The sequence below is a fragment of the Ambystoma mexicanum genome, chromosome 10 (assembly GCF_040938575.1).
Source record: "Ambystoma mexicanum isolate Mex_15411 chromosome 10, UKY_AmexF1_1, whole genome shotgun sequence".
NCBI classification, from domain to species: domain Eukaryota; kingdom Metazoa; phylum Chordata; class Amphibia; order Caudata; family Ambystomatidae; genus Ambystoma; species Ambystoma mexicanum.
This window is the reverse complement of record NC_090932.1, coordinates 1,450,113,821-1,450,126,682: the sequence shown is the minus strand read 5'-3', so window position 1 is coordinate 1,450,126,682 and position 12,862 is coordinate 1,450,113,821. Positions and strand designations below refer to the sequence as shown.

The following is a 12,862-nucleotide window of genomic DNA, read 5'->3' as shown; positions in this document are numbered from 1 at the left end:
GCTCATCCACTCTCCACCAGCTCACCCAAAAAAAGGGGGGGGGGGACACCTTGATTACATCGTCAACTCCATAATAGCATTCACTATGTTGTTACTGTTGTTCCTAAGGGCATGGACAGCCTTCGCTCTCGAGACATTTGCTTGCGACATCACCAGTTCAAGGTCTTTCACCTCCATGCCAGCTTCAACCTCTTCCGCTTCGCTCTCTTCCTGGACTGTTGAGTTAGAGTCTGTGTGTTTTGCTGAATATTCATCCAATCCAAAAACGTGTTGGTTTTTTATTCTGAATTTTGGGATCTCCTCCCTGTCAATTATTCGCTGGAGTATTTTCTCATTAATGAAACTTCTTTCCTGCTCAAGTGCTAAAGTGGCCTTACTTATTTCAGAATGACCATTTTAATGTATAGGGATCCATGGCTGCCCATCTCCCATTTGTATTTCAGAAAGTGTTGAAATGTGTTTCTCTGTGTTCATCTCTGAAATGACAGGTGGCTTGCATTTTTCTTTTAAGAAAAAGTGAAATGTGTTTTCACCCATCTGTTTGCCATTTTTTCTTGGGTCCAAATAAATCTCTAGAGACTGTTTCTCTTCTTCACCTCGCATTTCACCCTGACTTATTAGAATGACAGTGACACTAGGCACACAGCCATTCTGAAGATGCACTGCCACTGCATCATCTGATTTAGCCACAGTATGGCATTCTGTTATACTGTTATTTTGTGACCTTACCTTCTTAGGCCTCAATGGCTTTTTGGCTAGGGACCATAAAACCCCATCAATGAGGGGGCGACAACCTGTTCAGGCAATCTGTCCCCATCGGAAACGGAATTTCACTGTGGGATGTGATCAACACTTCCTGTGTTTTCCTATCTTTATGTCAACCTCAGTAACACCTTCAGTAGGTATCTCTTCCCCATTGAAATTGTGCACAAGCCTTCATTTTGTCTCACTTTAATCTTATTTGTGGGGATATTCCTTCATTGATACTTTTCACTAGCTCGTCAGACATAATCGTGGCCTGTGCACCTGTGTCGATCATTGCAAATGCATTGCATTTCTCTTCCAGAGTGATGGGAGCATAATACCGGTCCTCAACTTCTTCCAGCACACAGTGTGAATTTTTACTGATTTCAGGACTCCACTTTCTCAGCCCCTTTTCACTTTTTCCCAAACACATGGGCAGGTGGAATGATATCTTTACCTCCTTTTTGTCCATTTAATTTATTTGTGGAATATTTGTCTATTTTCTCATGTTCAGAACCCATCTGGAGTGTAGCCACCATCCGCCCCTCTGATCAGGGAGCATCAGTGTTCACACTACAGTTTGTTGACTGAACATCCTCACACAAATCACGTGGTAGCGTGTCATTTTCTGGCTCAGAACACCCATTTACATCTTGCATGGTATCAGACTTTTCAATCTCTTGAAATGTGTGGCTCAAAATACTCTTCATGCGATCTGATCTGTCTGTACCCTCCTTTTTAGCAACCATTTTTCCTGTCATCGGTATTCTGATTATCAAGGGAGGATATTTTTACAACTATTCCTCCTTCTTTATCAGATGTTTTGTCACATAAGACATCGTTTTTAAATTTGTCCCTCTGTTATTTAGGTTTTTAATTTTCTTCTTTTTGTCTTTCATCTGCACACACCTCGATAGTTTGATTGAACTCTAAATTAAACCACGCTCCCTTTTTAGGTGTGTACTGCTTGTTTCACTTTCCTTGGTAGGTGTTTTTATGTTTGAATCAGCAAGCAATTCAGGACCGTTCCACAACTGGTTCATGGGATTCTGTACCTTTATCATCGCAGTGGCTATTACATAGTCACTTTTGGCAGAATGTGCAAGATCACTCGTGACATTCTGCACCCTCGCTTGGCTGTTGTTTTTGGACTGCAGAGTTTTCCTATATGCTCACAGCTTTTTTAACTTGGACCTCAAGGCATTGAAATCTGTCAATTTCCTGGAATTCCTCTTTGCGGCCTAGCCCGGTATTGGTTAAATTCACCCTTGTGGGATCTGTTTTGGCATCTCTCAGAGATTGATTCCTATTTGAGTTATTTCTGAACTCTTGGTTCATTGGAGGTGGAGAACGCAGTGTGACCATCCTTTGGCTGTGGTCGACTGGTGGTGGTGACTGATTATAATGGCGCGGGGCATAGTTCATATTTTGTCTTTCATTTGCTCGGAACTAGGCTGTAATTTTCTCTATTACGGTCATGTGATTGGAACATAGGTGTTTGGGGTGGCGTCCTCTGTGGTGGCGCACCCTTTTTGATCAGGTGTCATATTGTTCCTTATTTTTGGGCTGATTTAAGTTGCATTTTGGCAGACTTTTTATCTCCATTATTGTTGGTGTGGAATCTTTAGATTTTGATTTTGTCTCTCTAGTACTATATATTACCTCATTTAATTTAGTCCCCTGTTCAACAATCCCCTCTAGAGATTTTTCTCTATCAAATTCGCAAATTAACTGTGATATGTCTTATTTGTGAAGACCATAAAAATATGCAGTCCTAAATTCTACAAAATTAGGATCAAAAGACGCATCAAAACGGGTAAATGCTCTTTTTAAATCTTGGAGAACCGGCGAGGTGACATATCTGGCCTTGCTGTCATTGTATACGCTGCTTTCTTGACGTCTTGCATCGACTGGTATGGTGAGAAGTGATGTCTAACCTCTTTCTCAAAGTCTGCCCATGATAGGTCTTCCTGTTCATTAAGACCTCTAATGATGCTAGCAGTAGCAGAATCAAGTGTTGGATGAAAGTATTGTCTATACTGTTCCCTAGGTATTTGAAGGGCTTTAAATATAACATGCACTGATTCCAAGTGGTCTTCTATACAACAGTCGCCTCCCTTTTTGAACGGTTTGCTCAAAGTCTTGATTTCATTATTTTAATGGGCTTAATTGGCGCAATATTCGGAATGCGTTATTCTGTCGCTCATCCCTTTTCTCAGGTGGATAGGATTGATGGTAACCACCCAAATGGGCTACAATCAGGCCTCAGTTATAGCCATTGGTACATTAGTCCCAACTCTGCCCGAGGGAATAATCTCAATCCCATTAAATGTGGTGCCTTGTTGTTTTTCCTGAGATTTAAAACTAGATATTTGCTGTTCCAAACCTTTGTAACTTTTTTGAAGTCGATCTCCTGACAAAGGTTAGAGTTATCACCATTTAATCTTACTAATCACGTCTTGCTTTTCATTTGTTTGTATTTGACATTGATCAAACTCTCTATCCTTCTTGTCATTGTCATCTAGCATTTTGGCCATTTCTTGTTCAATATTATGAAATTTGTTTTCCCTCTCCATGTTATTCTTTTGAAGCGTTTGCATCTCCAATATAGTGTAATCCTTGTGCTGCCTGATTGTGTCTGACTCCTTTTAATTGTTTCAGGTCCTGCTCACTCTCCTCAAACTGACTTTATCTCAGAGACAGCTGTTTGTCCAACTCGCTGCATTTAGACTGCATCTCTGTTACATGACCCTAATTCCAATTTTAAAGTATTTGCCTGCTCACTTGCCTCATCCAAACTGTTCTGTAACTTATTAATAACTTAAACATCATTCTCCTGTAGTCTTAAATATCGATTTAAGAGAAATCAAAGCTTCACACCTAGCCTTATCAAGCAATCTTTTTCGGCATTTGTGTCTGAAGCTCTAAAAAGTTTCAAAAGGCAGACCTGGGCAATGCTGCCTTCTTCAAAAATGTAATTTAATGGCTCTTTTTGCACCTTCCCACATATGCAATCTCGCCATAAACCATTTTCTGATGACCACACCCCATGGGCAAATAGCTTTGCCTCCAGGTAGTTCACCAGCTCAGAAAAATTCGGTGCAATTTGGGACATAATGACACTGTGCTCAGCGCCAAACTATCACCTCACATAATTAGTTCCCTTTTAAGTGCACCAAAGGACTGTGCTAAACACACTTGCCACGCCCAGTAACTGCTTTAGTTTGTTCCCACAAGATCAACGCACCAAAATATGTTAGGGATTTTGTCAGAGAGGGCTATTACATAATTTGGTGGTATTTCAGTACTGTGGTAAAAATGGTGGAACCATGGTGACAATGTGTCTATGATGATGCCATATGTAAGGTGACAAAACTGCCCTCTGCACCTTGTATTCTCTTTAGGTTTAACTGTAAGTGCAAGATAGCGGACTTAGTACTTGCAGGAACCGACAGCACTAACTAATTCCAAAAATTGCTTATCTACACGACAGGACTATCTTTGACGGATTATTCATAACATTTTTCATTATGAGCAATGATTAACAATCCACACATGCATCATACGTTTTCTAACTTGCTAGCTAATTCCCAAATTTTACCTCCAACTTTACCCCATTTGGTCAAATATTGTTTTGATACACTGGGGCGCTTCTCTGTGATTTCCCCTCTTTGTTAGTGAATACACATAGGCACAGAAAACGCGACTCCACTGATTCGGTTTTAAAAATGCTTTTCTTTTTACACACGCTATTGTTTGAAAACCGGTTATGCGGTACACATATTGATACAAATTAACATTTCTTCTGTAGATACATAACAAGCCTATGTTCCTAATAAAACATTCACTTTTCATTTCTTGCCCAGACCTTGAACCCCGAGACAGTTGGTAAAATGTACCATCTAAAAGAAAAGACAAAAGCAAATAGCACCGCAGCAGCCAACTTTTTTCCCGTTACACTTCAGTGTTTCTTAATTACAAATACGAAAGAAATAAACTGTTAAAAAATAACAGACTAATCCTGATTGAATAACAGAAAAGATAAACACTGTTTTCCGCACGCTCCTCAATTTCACAGATACTTAGATTCAACTGTGAAACTTCTGCACTATTATCAGGAAAGCCCTCTCTGAAGTCGATTTATCTGCAAGCGCGAGTGTCACAGATTTCCACCCACGAAGGTCAGCTCACATCTCCAGCTTCATACAAAGGCCTTGGCTGCTCTGCTCTCTGCCTGCCACTCTCCCGTTCTCCACCAGGCGGAAAGCAAAAAGACTGACCCACCTCTTCTGCCTCCTACATTTATAGATTAGCTGTGTCACTCATACTAGATCCTGCCCTTTCTCCTGACATCTCATACCACCCCAGCTGATTTTTCTAGAAGCATGGCATTTGTTCTGTCCGAAAACCACCTGCCAAGTATGTTTGTATCCATTTCTTCCTGGAGCACAATAGCTCCATCTGAATGAAATGCACAACCAATGCATTTTGCTTGCATGTTTAAACTTCCACTGAACAAAAACAAAATCTGTCATTTGGAGCATTTTGCACTGCTTTGTTAAAGGGCAAATTATTCATTACTGGGGAGTGTTATTTAATGATAAGGTGTTGATTAAATTAGGTTAACCTATGTATTCAGTGCAAACTGGACCGATGGCCCAGTCACCATAAAATGGATCATTTTAAACGTGCTTAAAGTGCATTTCCATTTGCTGTCTTTCATACAGTGTTACTACATCTCCATTATCTTTCCCTACACATCTCCAGTGTTTCCCCTACATTACCTAGGAGTATTCACACCTGGGGTATCAGTAAATATGGAGTGGACTCTTTTATGGCCTTTATGAAGTGTTCATTCTCAGCAGACCAATGGAGGGCTGAATCCAAACCATTGTTTTCCTATTGGATCTCGAGAATTAGTCCCATGATTAAAGTGTGGAAATGGCATACAGGTGGTAGCTATGTGGGTGATTGTGTGTGTGTGTGTGTGGTTCTGCTTCTTAAATGACCTCCAGAAATGTGTAAGGCTATTAAAATGGTTTATTATTGCTTTTATTTTCAAGGATCTGAGTGGTAGAGAAAGCAATTGTGGATGTTGGGGGACACCTTTCCCTTTTTTAGTAATTGCTTTCTGCCAACTATTTTTCAAGGCAATTCTGAAATATACCTTTATCATGTTGTCAACTAAATTTGTTTTTCTAGACTCTCGAAACTCTGGATAATGGGAAACCTTACACAGTAGCTTATGCAGTGGACCTGGACTTAACAATAAAATGTTTAAGGTATGTGACTTGTCTTTGTGTCATTTATTGGTGAGAAAAGGTTATACGTCTGTTTACTTTTTTTTTTGCTGCTGCTTGTTATGGGCCTGCCAGAAAAGGACACTTGCAAATGTTAATGGCTTTGATAGCGCAGAAATTACTGTTAGCTTACCACAAAATACCAAGGATAGATTTCCTTGCAATGTCAAATTGCTATCCTTTAGACTGTTGCTCTGTGATGGTCACTCTGCAGTGACTCCTCGCTCAGATGGTGGTCTGTTTGGACAAAATAAAATTCTCCCAGTTGCCACATGAACCCATGCAGTGGTCTTTCCAGCAGATGTGTTGCTTGGTGGGTCTTGCAGATTGGCTTTCCCTTTGTTTGTTACTGTTGAAGAAATACCCATCTAATTAAAAGCATTTCTCAGAAAAACAACCACCAGTATTTTTTCAGCCTTCGGTTTCAGCAATTCTCCGGCATTTAATCAATCATGGATTCACATGCTGTGAAGATTTCCTGTCAGGCTGGTAAACCTCGGCAACTTTAACTTGGCGTTTTTCCTATGGAAAACTACAACACTTCAGTGTCCTATCAGCATTCTTTTTGGGTGCCGCAGGCTACACCACTAGGACGTCTGATATAAATAATCCCGCCCCCACGGCTTCCCTTCAGATTTCAACAGTTCCAAACTGTTCTAATCACCTCGTGTTTCTCTTCGTGGTTTTCACATGCTTTCGTATCCGGCCAGCATGTCATCTGTGACCCAGAAAAAGTTGCTTGTTTGGCCTTGTGCTACCTGTTGCCTAAAGGTGTTCGAAGGGGATAGTCATACGGATTGTCTGTCTATACCCCCATCAATTGGTGGATGCTTGCGAGATATGCCAAGGGTTTTCGCAGAAGACTTTGAAGGACCGCAACTGCCGGTTCATCTGTTGGCTGAACGAGGACACTTACCCTGCTTGGAAGGTGGGTTCGGCATGGGGGAGCCAGTCTTCGGTGACGGTGGGGAACGCCCCTGTGCACCGGCGGGCGGCGTCGGCGGAACCCCTGCTAAGAAGCAACATACTGAGTTGCCTTTGTCAGAGGTTGGGAGAGGTAGCAGGTCCTCTACGTCCAGGTCGCATCACTCGAAAGGGGCGAGTGGCTCCTCGCTGCCCAAGTCGGATCGGCTGGACAAGTCGAAGGTTCCTGGTGGTAGGCCCGAGAAGTCAAAGGCGTCTGACAGAGGACAAGTGAAGCTGAGGGAGTCTTCCTCCTCGAAGCACTCGTCGTCTAAGGACCATCATAGATCTTCATCCAGCTGGAACTCGTCGAAGCACTGTTCCGGCTCTTCTTCCAAGAAGTTGCATCACTTGAGAAATCGAAGCCTGTGGAGCCCTCAGTTCCGATGACCAGAGTATCATCAACTGATGTTCCCTCGTCGACTGTGGCGGTACAATTTGCTCTTCCGTCACCGATGGTAGTGTCGTCGGCCTCGTCCACGGCTGTTGCTGACAGTGGGTTAACACATCAAGAGCAGAATCAAATGTCACTTTTAAAATATTTAGTCCCTACAGATTGCTAAATGTCCCTATACAGAGGAAAGACTCACTGTCCCTAGGTGTATAATATCCCTAGTGTGGCGCTGGTGTGTCGCCTGTCGGGGGTGCGGGGGGAAAGGGGACAGTTGAGAAAGCACTCCCTAGCCTGGCTTACTACTTTCCTAATACTAAAATGTGCACATTAGGGGTAGTCAACAATCCACTTTAATGGCATTGCTGTCCGTTCATGTGACTTATCTTAAAATACAGTGGAACACCCACTGTGTAGTAGAAATTTCCACTAGGTTTTGATAAAAGATTGTGTCCTATATTCCAGTTCACTTTATGGTTCTCGTGAGTCTGGTGGGTTGGATTAGCTGCCTAGTCCAACCAATGTCGACTGTTTTCAGCGGGGTAACTTGTTTGCTGCTTTCTTCAGGACCCTATATTGCAACACCTCTAATGTGGTCTACTTGCTCAAATGCCCTTGCAACAAGATGTATGTAGGGATGACCACTAGACCAATAAAAGTGCGGATTGGGGAGCACAGGTCGAACATAAGAATGAAGAGGACCACTGCTCCTCTAGCCGAACATTACCTACTGATGAAACACACAGAGAACGATGTGAGCTGGACGATATTGGAAAAGATACTACAACCAAAAAGAGGTGGAAACCTAGGAGCAATGCTCCTAAAACGAGAACAAGCATGGATTTTCAGACTTAAGTGCCACCTGACTGGCCTGAATGAAGCAATCTGTTGGCAAGCCTTAGCGGTTTTATACACATTAATAGAGGGATCGCTATATGTACAAGACTCAAAGTATGGCATCAGATCAATGATGGCACTTTCACACACAATGATTGCCACACTGTTTACATAGTCCGAGTGCCCCAATTACACCTACATTAAGCACATCTGTACAAATGACAAACAGATTCCAACCCTAACCATGGTATTACATCAACGACAGTGTCATTGTTTGTCTAACATGTTTACCCAGTTCGAATGATCACATCTTCATGAATGGCAAATGTACTATAACTGTATTGGGCTTTGCAACATGATTTGAATTAACCATCAATATTGAAGGACAGAATATACTCGTGCAGAGCAGCCTCTTCATGATAAATTAATGTACATATAATGATACACACAGATAACGTACCTGTGTAATCTGTACGAATTACGTGTACGTCATCTCTAATTAAAACTGAACAAGGACAACTGAATTCCGAGGTAAGTATAAATGAAAATACCCGCAATGCCGAATAACAAAAATATATTAGTACAGTTTTCCATGTTGATCTGTAGTAAATCAGTGTACAGACAACGATGGCACATTTAGATAATGCGCCTATATATATGTGACATTGCGCGAGTGCAATCATTAAAAAGTCTCTAATAGAAATTAAAAAGCAACTGTGGAACACCGCACAAGTATAAAGGAGTAATCCTCCCAACATGGCGATCGCAAACTACATGGAAGCAAGCAGGAGACGAACACAACAAGACGCCATCCGAACATGAGGTAAATGCAGCTCCCCATCTTTGGGCCACCTCCACTAATTGTAACCCTCAAATTGCGGAATACTAGATTGAAATACCACAGAGCCGTACAGCACCGCGGTAACAAACAGCACTAGATACCATATTGTGCAATGTAGATACAGACCTTGTATGTATGACTCAACCTGAATATATGTTACCTCTAAATTGCTAAACGGTAGATTAAAAAACCGCGAAGCCGCATATCAATGCGGCAATAATATCATTGGATACCGCACTGTGAAATAGTACAGATATTATGAAAGAGAATGACCATATGAAGGACAGGAAGACCACACACATATTGGCATTAATCCACCCAGCCATAAGAGAGCAATTAGCCCTAACGCACTTACTAGTCACGAGATGTACTCCTATAAAATGCTCCGCCCAAGCAAAAAATACTCCAACTGACTATCTTTTGTTCTAGGCACAGTCTACTTACTTTATATGACGGCCTACCAGAAAAAGGATACAATATCCCTCACGCAACAAGGAATTCTATTCTGAACCAATAGGGTAAGTGTCTTGTTACCTTTCAATAAAGAGACTTTAAGATAATGGGGGTCATTCCGAGGTTGGAGGTAAGGGATTACCGGCGCCTGTAAGGGCACCGATGGCAGTAATCCCTTACCTCCGTATTCCGAGTTCCCTTTGCGGGTCCCTCTTTACCTCCTGCTTTTAGCAGGAGTAAATTACGGGACCCGCAAAGTGACCTTGGAGTAAATTACGGCACCGTAATTTACGGTGCCGTAATTGCCTCCTTCCCCATTCCCATTGAGCCCTATAGGGGCAGAAATGGGGATGGGGAAGGGCTATGGTGAATGGGGAATTACCGGTCCATCCAACCTTGGAATGTACCGTTAATTACTCCATTCACCATGCCGGCATTCCATGGAGTAAATAGCTCCATGGTTGCCAACCATGGAGCTATTTACTCCATGGTGTAGTCCTAACTCGGAATGAGGGCCAATATCTGTACCAATACAGCAGGATACAAACTGATTGGTGGTCACTTACCCTACAGGGGCACAACAGATGCGCCATAGAGACCGGATTCACACCTATACCACCAGGTTACGAGTTTTCGGTAAGACATTAAGGATACTAAAGTATAGTAAATGGTAGTCATGAAGATTCCAGTCCCCGGATTTGTATGTATTTTCCCTTCTAGGGAGTGGACGCAAGGATGAAATTTCCCAATCATGTGGAGGATGCCCGCACCAGCAAAAGAAATTAGAAAACAGCCATATTAAGAACTGTCCTTTTTATGAACAAGTGTCCACATGGGGCACAATATAGTGTCCTGAAGAAAGCGGCAAACAAGTTACCCCGCTGAAACCGGTCGACATTGGTTGGACTAGGCAGCTAATCCAACCCACCAGACTCACGATAACCATAAAGTGAACTGGAATATAGGACACATATAATCTTATCAAAACCTAGTGGAAATTTCCACTACACGGTGGGTGCTCCAACGTATTTTAAGATAAGTCACATGAACAGACAGCAGTGCCATTAAAATTGATTGTTGACTGCCCCTAATGTGCACCTTTTAGTATTAGGAAAGTAGTGAGCCAGGCTAGGGAGTGCTTTCTCAACTGTCGCCTTTTCCCCCCGACAGGCGACAACACCAGCGCCATACTAGGGATAGTATATACCCAGGGACAGTGAGTTTTTCCTCTGTATAGTGACATTTAGCTATCTGTAGGGACTAAAGCGGAAGGTTTAAATATTTAAAAGTGACATAATTGATTCTGCTCTTGATGTGTTAACCTAAATGGGGAAGGAGACAGAATCCGAATACCCCTGTGACTTCAATTGTATTGATCTGTTACTGACAGTGGCCTGGTGGTGTGTTCAGTGCAGATTGATTCGGAGGGCTTGTTGCCGGCGGGTGGACCGTGGCAATCTGCCGGCTTTGGGCCCATGCTTCCAGTGGACATTCTGCAACAGGAACCGGCTGTGTACTGTTTCCTCAGGAATGGAGGAGGAACAGCAGCTGACTTTCGATCCATCGGCTCTGGGTCTGCAAAGTGCCCGTCTACGTCGAGTGGGGTGGGAGATTGGCCGCCCCTTTACCCACTGGTGGCTCCGGTGATCGAGAGTGTGCCTGGTGTGGCCCCTAGGAGGTCCACTCCAGTGCGGTTGCCATTGCCGGTTGGGTTGGACCGTCCCAGAAGTCCTCCTGAAGAAGGGGAGTTGCCAGATTCGGATCAGGAGAGTGCTCCGCGCGATACCTTGACAAGTGTCTTCATCTGCAATGAGGGACGATGCATGGGATACAGATCCTGGGGTGGAACAGCCTAGTAACCTCCCCCCCCCCCCCCCCCCCTCAACTGTCTCTGCTAGATGTTGGGGCTTTCCACATCGAGGCGTGTCAGGAGTTTGGCCTGGCTTTTGAAGAAGAACGAAAAGACTGCTTTCTATTCGACCATATGGGAAAGCGACAGAAGGCGGTCTTCTCAGTTCCAATTCTGGACCCCGTGTGGTCGGAGGGTCTGCACACTATGCGGCACCCGTTTTCTGAACCTGCAGTGAAGGAGCATCTAGAAAAGAAGTTCAAGGCTCCTGAATCGACCCCCAAATGTCTTGTATCGCAGCCTGGTTTGCTGCTTCCCGAGATGGAGGTTACAGACGCTCCAGCTATTCGTCTCATGACTACAGGCGCTCGTTCCAGTTGGCTTAAAAGAGCAGAGACTTTTAAGCACAGCGTAAAAAGGGTGCACATGCCCTGGCTGCTAAAGGGAGGCAGTCAAAATCTCAACAATGACTGCCATGTGGGCAGTCTGCTGGGGGCAGAGTGGCAATTTATCACGTCAGACTGCTGGGTGCTGAATACGATATGTCTCGGCCACTCAAGAGTTTCGGCATCCTCCAGTACCCATTCCGCCCATGTATGTGGCGCAACCGCATCTTCCTGTCTTATGGCAGGAGGTGGCCCTCATGCTAGCGAAATAGAACCAGTTCCAGTCTCGAAGTGGGGTATGGGGGATGTACTCCCGTTATTTTGTCATAAAAAAGCCCAATGGCAAGTGGAGGCCTATTCTAGATCTTCGGCAACTAAACGGGAATCTGCAATGCCTGAAGTCCAAGATGCTCACACTTCAGGATGATGTCTGCTCTGCGCAACGGGGAGAGTTCCTGGCGTCGTTGGAACTGCAAGACACCTACTTTCACATCCCGATGAGGCAGAAACACTGCAAGTTCCTGCATTTTGTGGTCGGGGAAGAGCTTTACCAGTTTCGTGTCCTCCCGTTTGCCCTGAAGTCGTCTCCCAGGACATTCACAAAGTGCCTGGCCCCGGTGGCTGCTTTTCTCCGCAGGGAAGGCCATCCTGTGTACCCCTAACTGGACGATTGGTTGGTAAGGGGTCTGTCGCCGGATCTGATGTTGGAGTCTTTCATGGCGACCATGGACCTGTTGCAATGGCTGGGATTCGCAGTCAACTTCTAAAAATCCTATCTGATGCCGTCCAAGGAGTTGGTGTTTCTGGGGGCTCAGTTTCTTACCCAGGACAATCTGGTGAAACCTTCCAGCGAAAGAGTGGTGAAGTTGTGGTCCAAGACAGGCGAGTGGAACCATGGTACGGTGGTCTCGGTCTGAAATTGCATTTCGTTGCTGAAGCCATGGCATCATGCATTCCGCTTGTTGTAAATTGCTGTCTGTTCATGAGACCAATGCAGGAATTACTCGCAGAGTCGAGGGCTGTGGTTGGACAAAGTGGTCGTTGCCCGGGGGCTGGTGGAAGCCTTGCGGTGGTGGACTTGCACAGACCATCTCGTAC

At 44.0% G+C, this 12,862-nt stretch overlaps 1 protein-coding gene across 1 annotated transcript in view; it reads left to right on the top strand.

The window, feature by feature from the left end:
• ALDH2 (aldehyde dehydrogenase 2 family member) overlaps positions 1–12,862 on the top strand; it is a 742,177-nt gene that overhangs the window by 207,781 nt on the left and 521,534 nt on the right. The window contains exon 4 of the mRNA XM_069619512.1: positions 5,947–6,026. Coding sequence (XP_069475613.1) covers positions 5,947–6,026 — 80 coding nt within the window. The remainder of the gene's footprint in view (positions 1–5,946; positions 6,027–12,862) is intronic.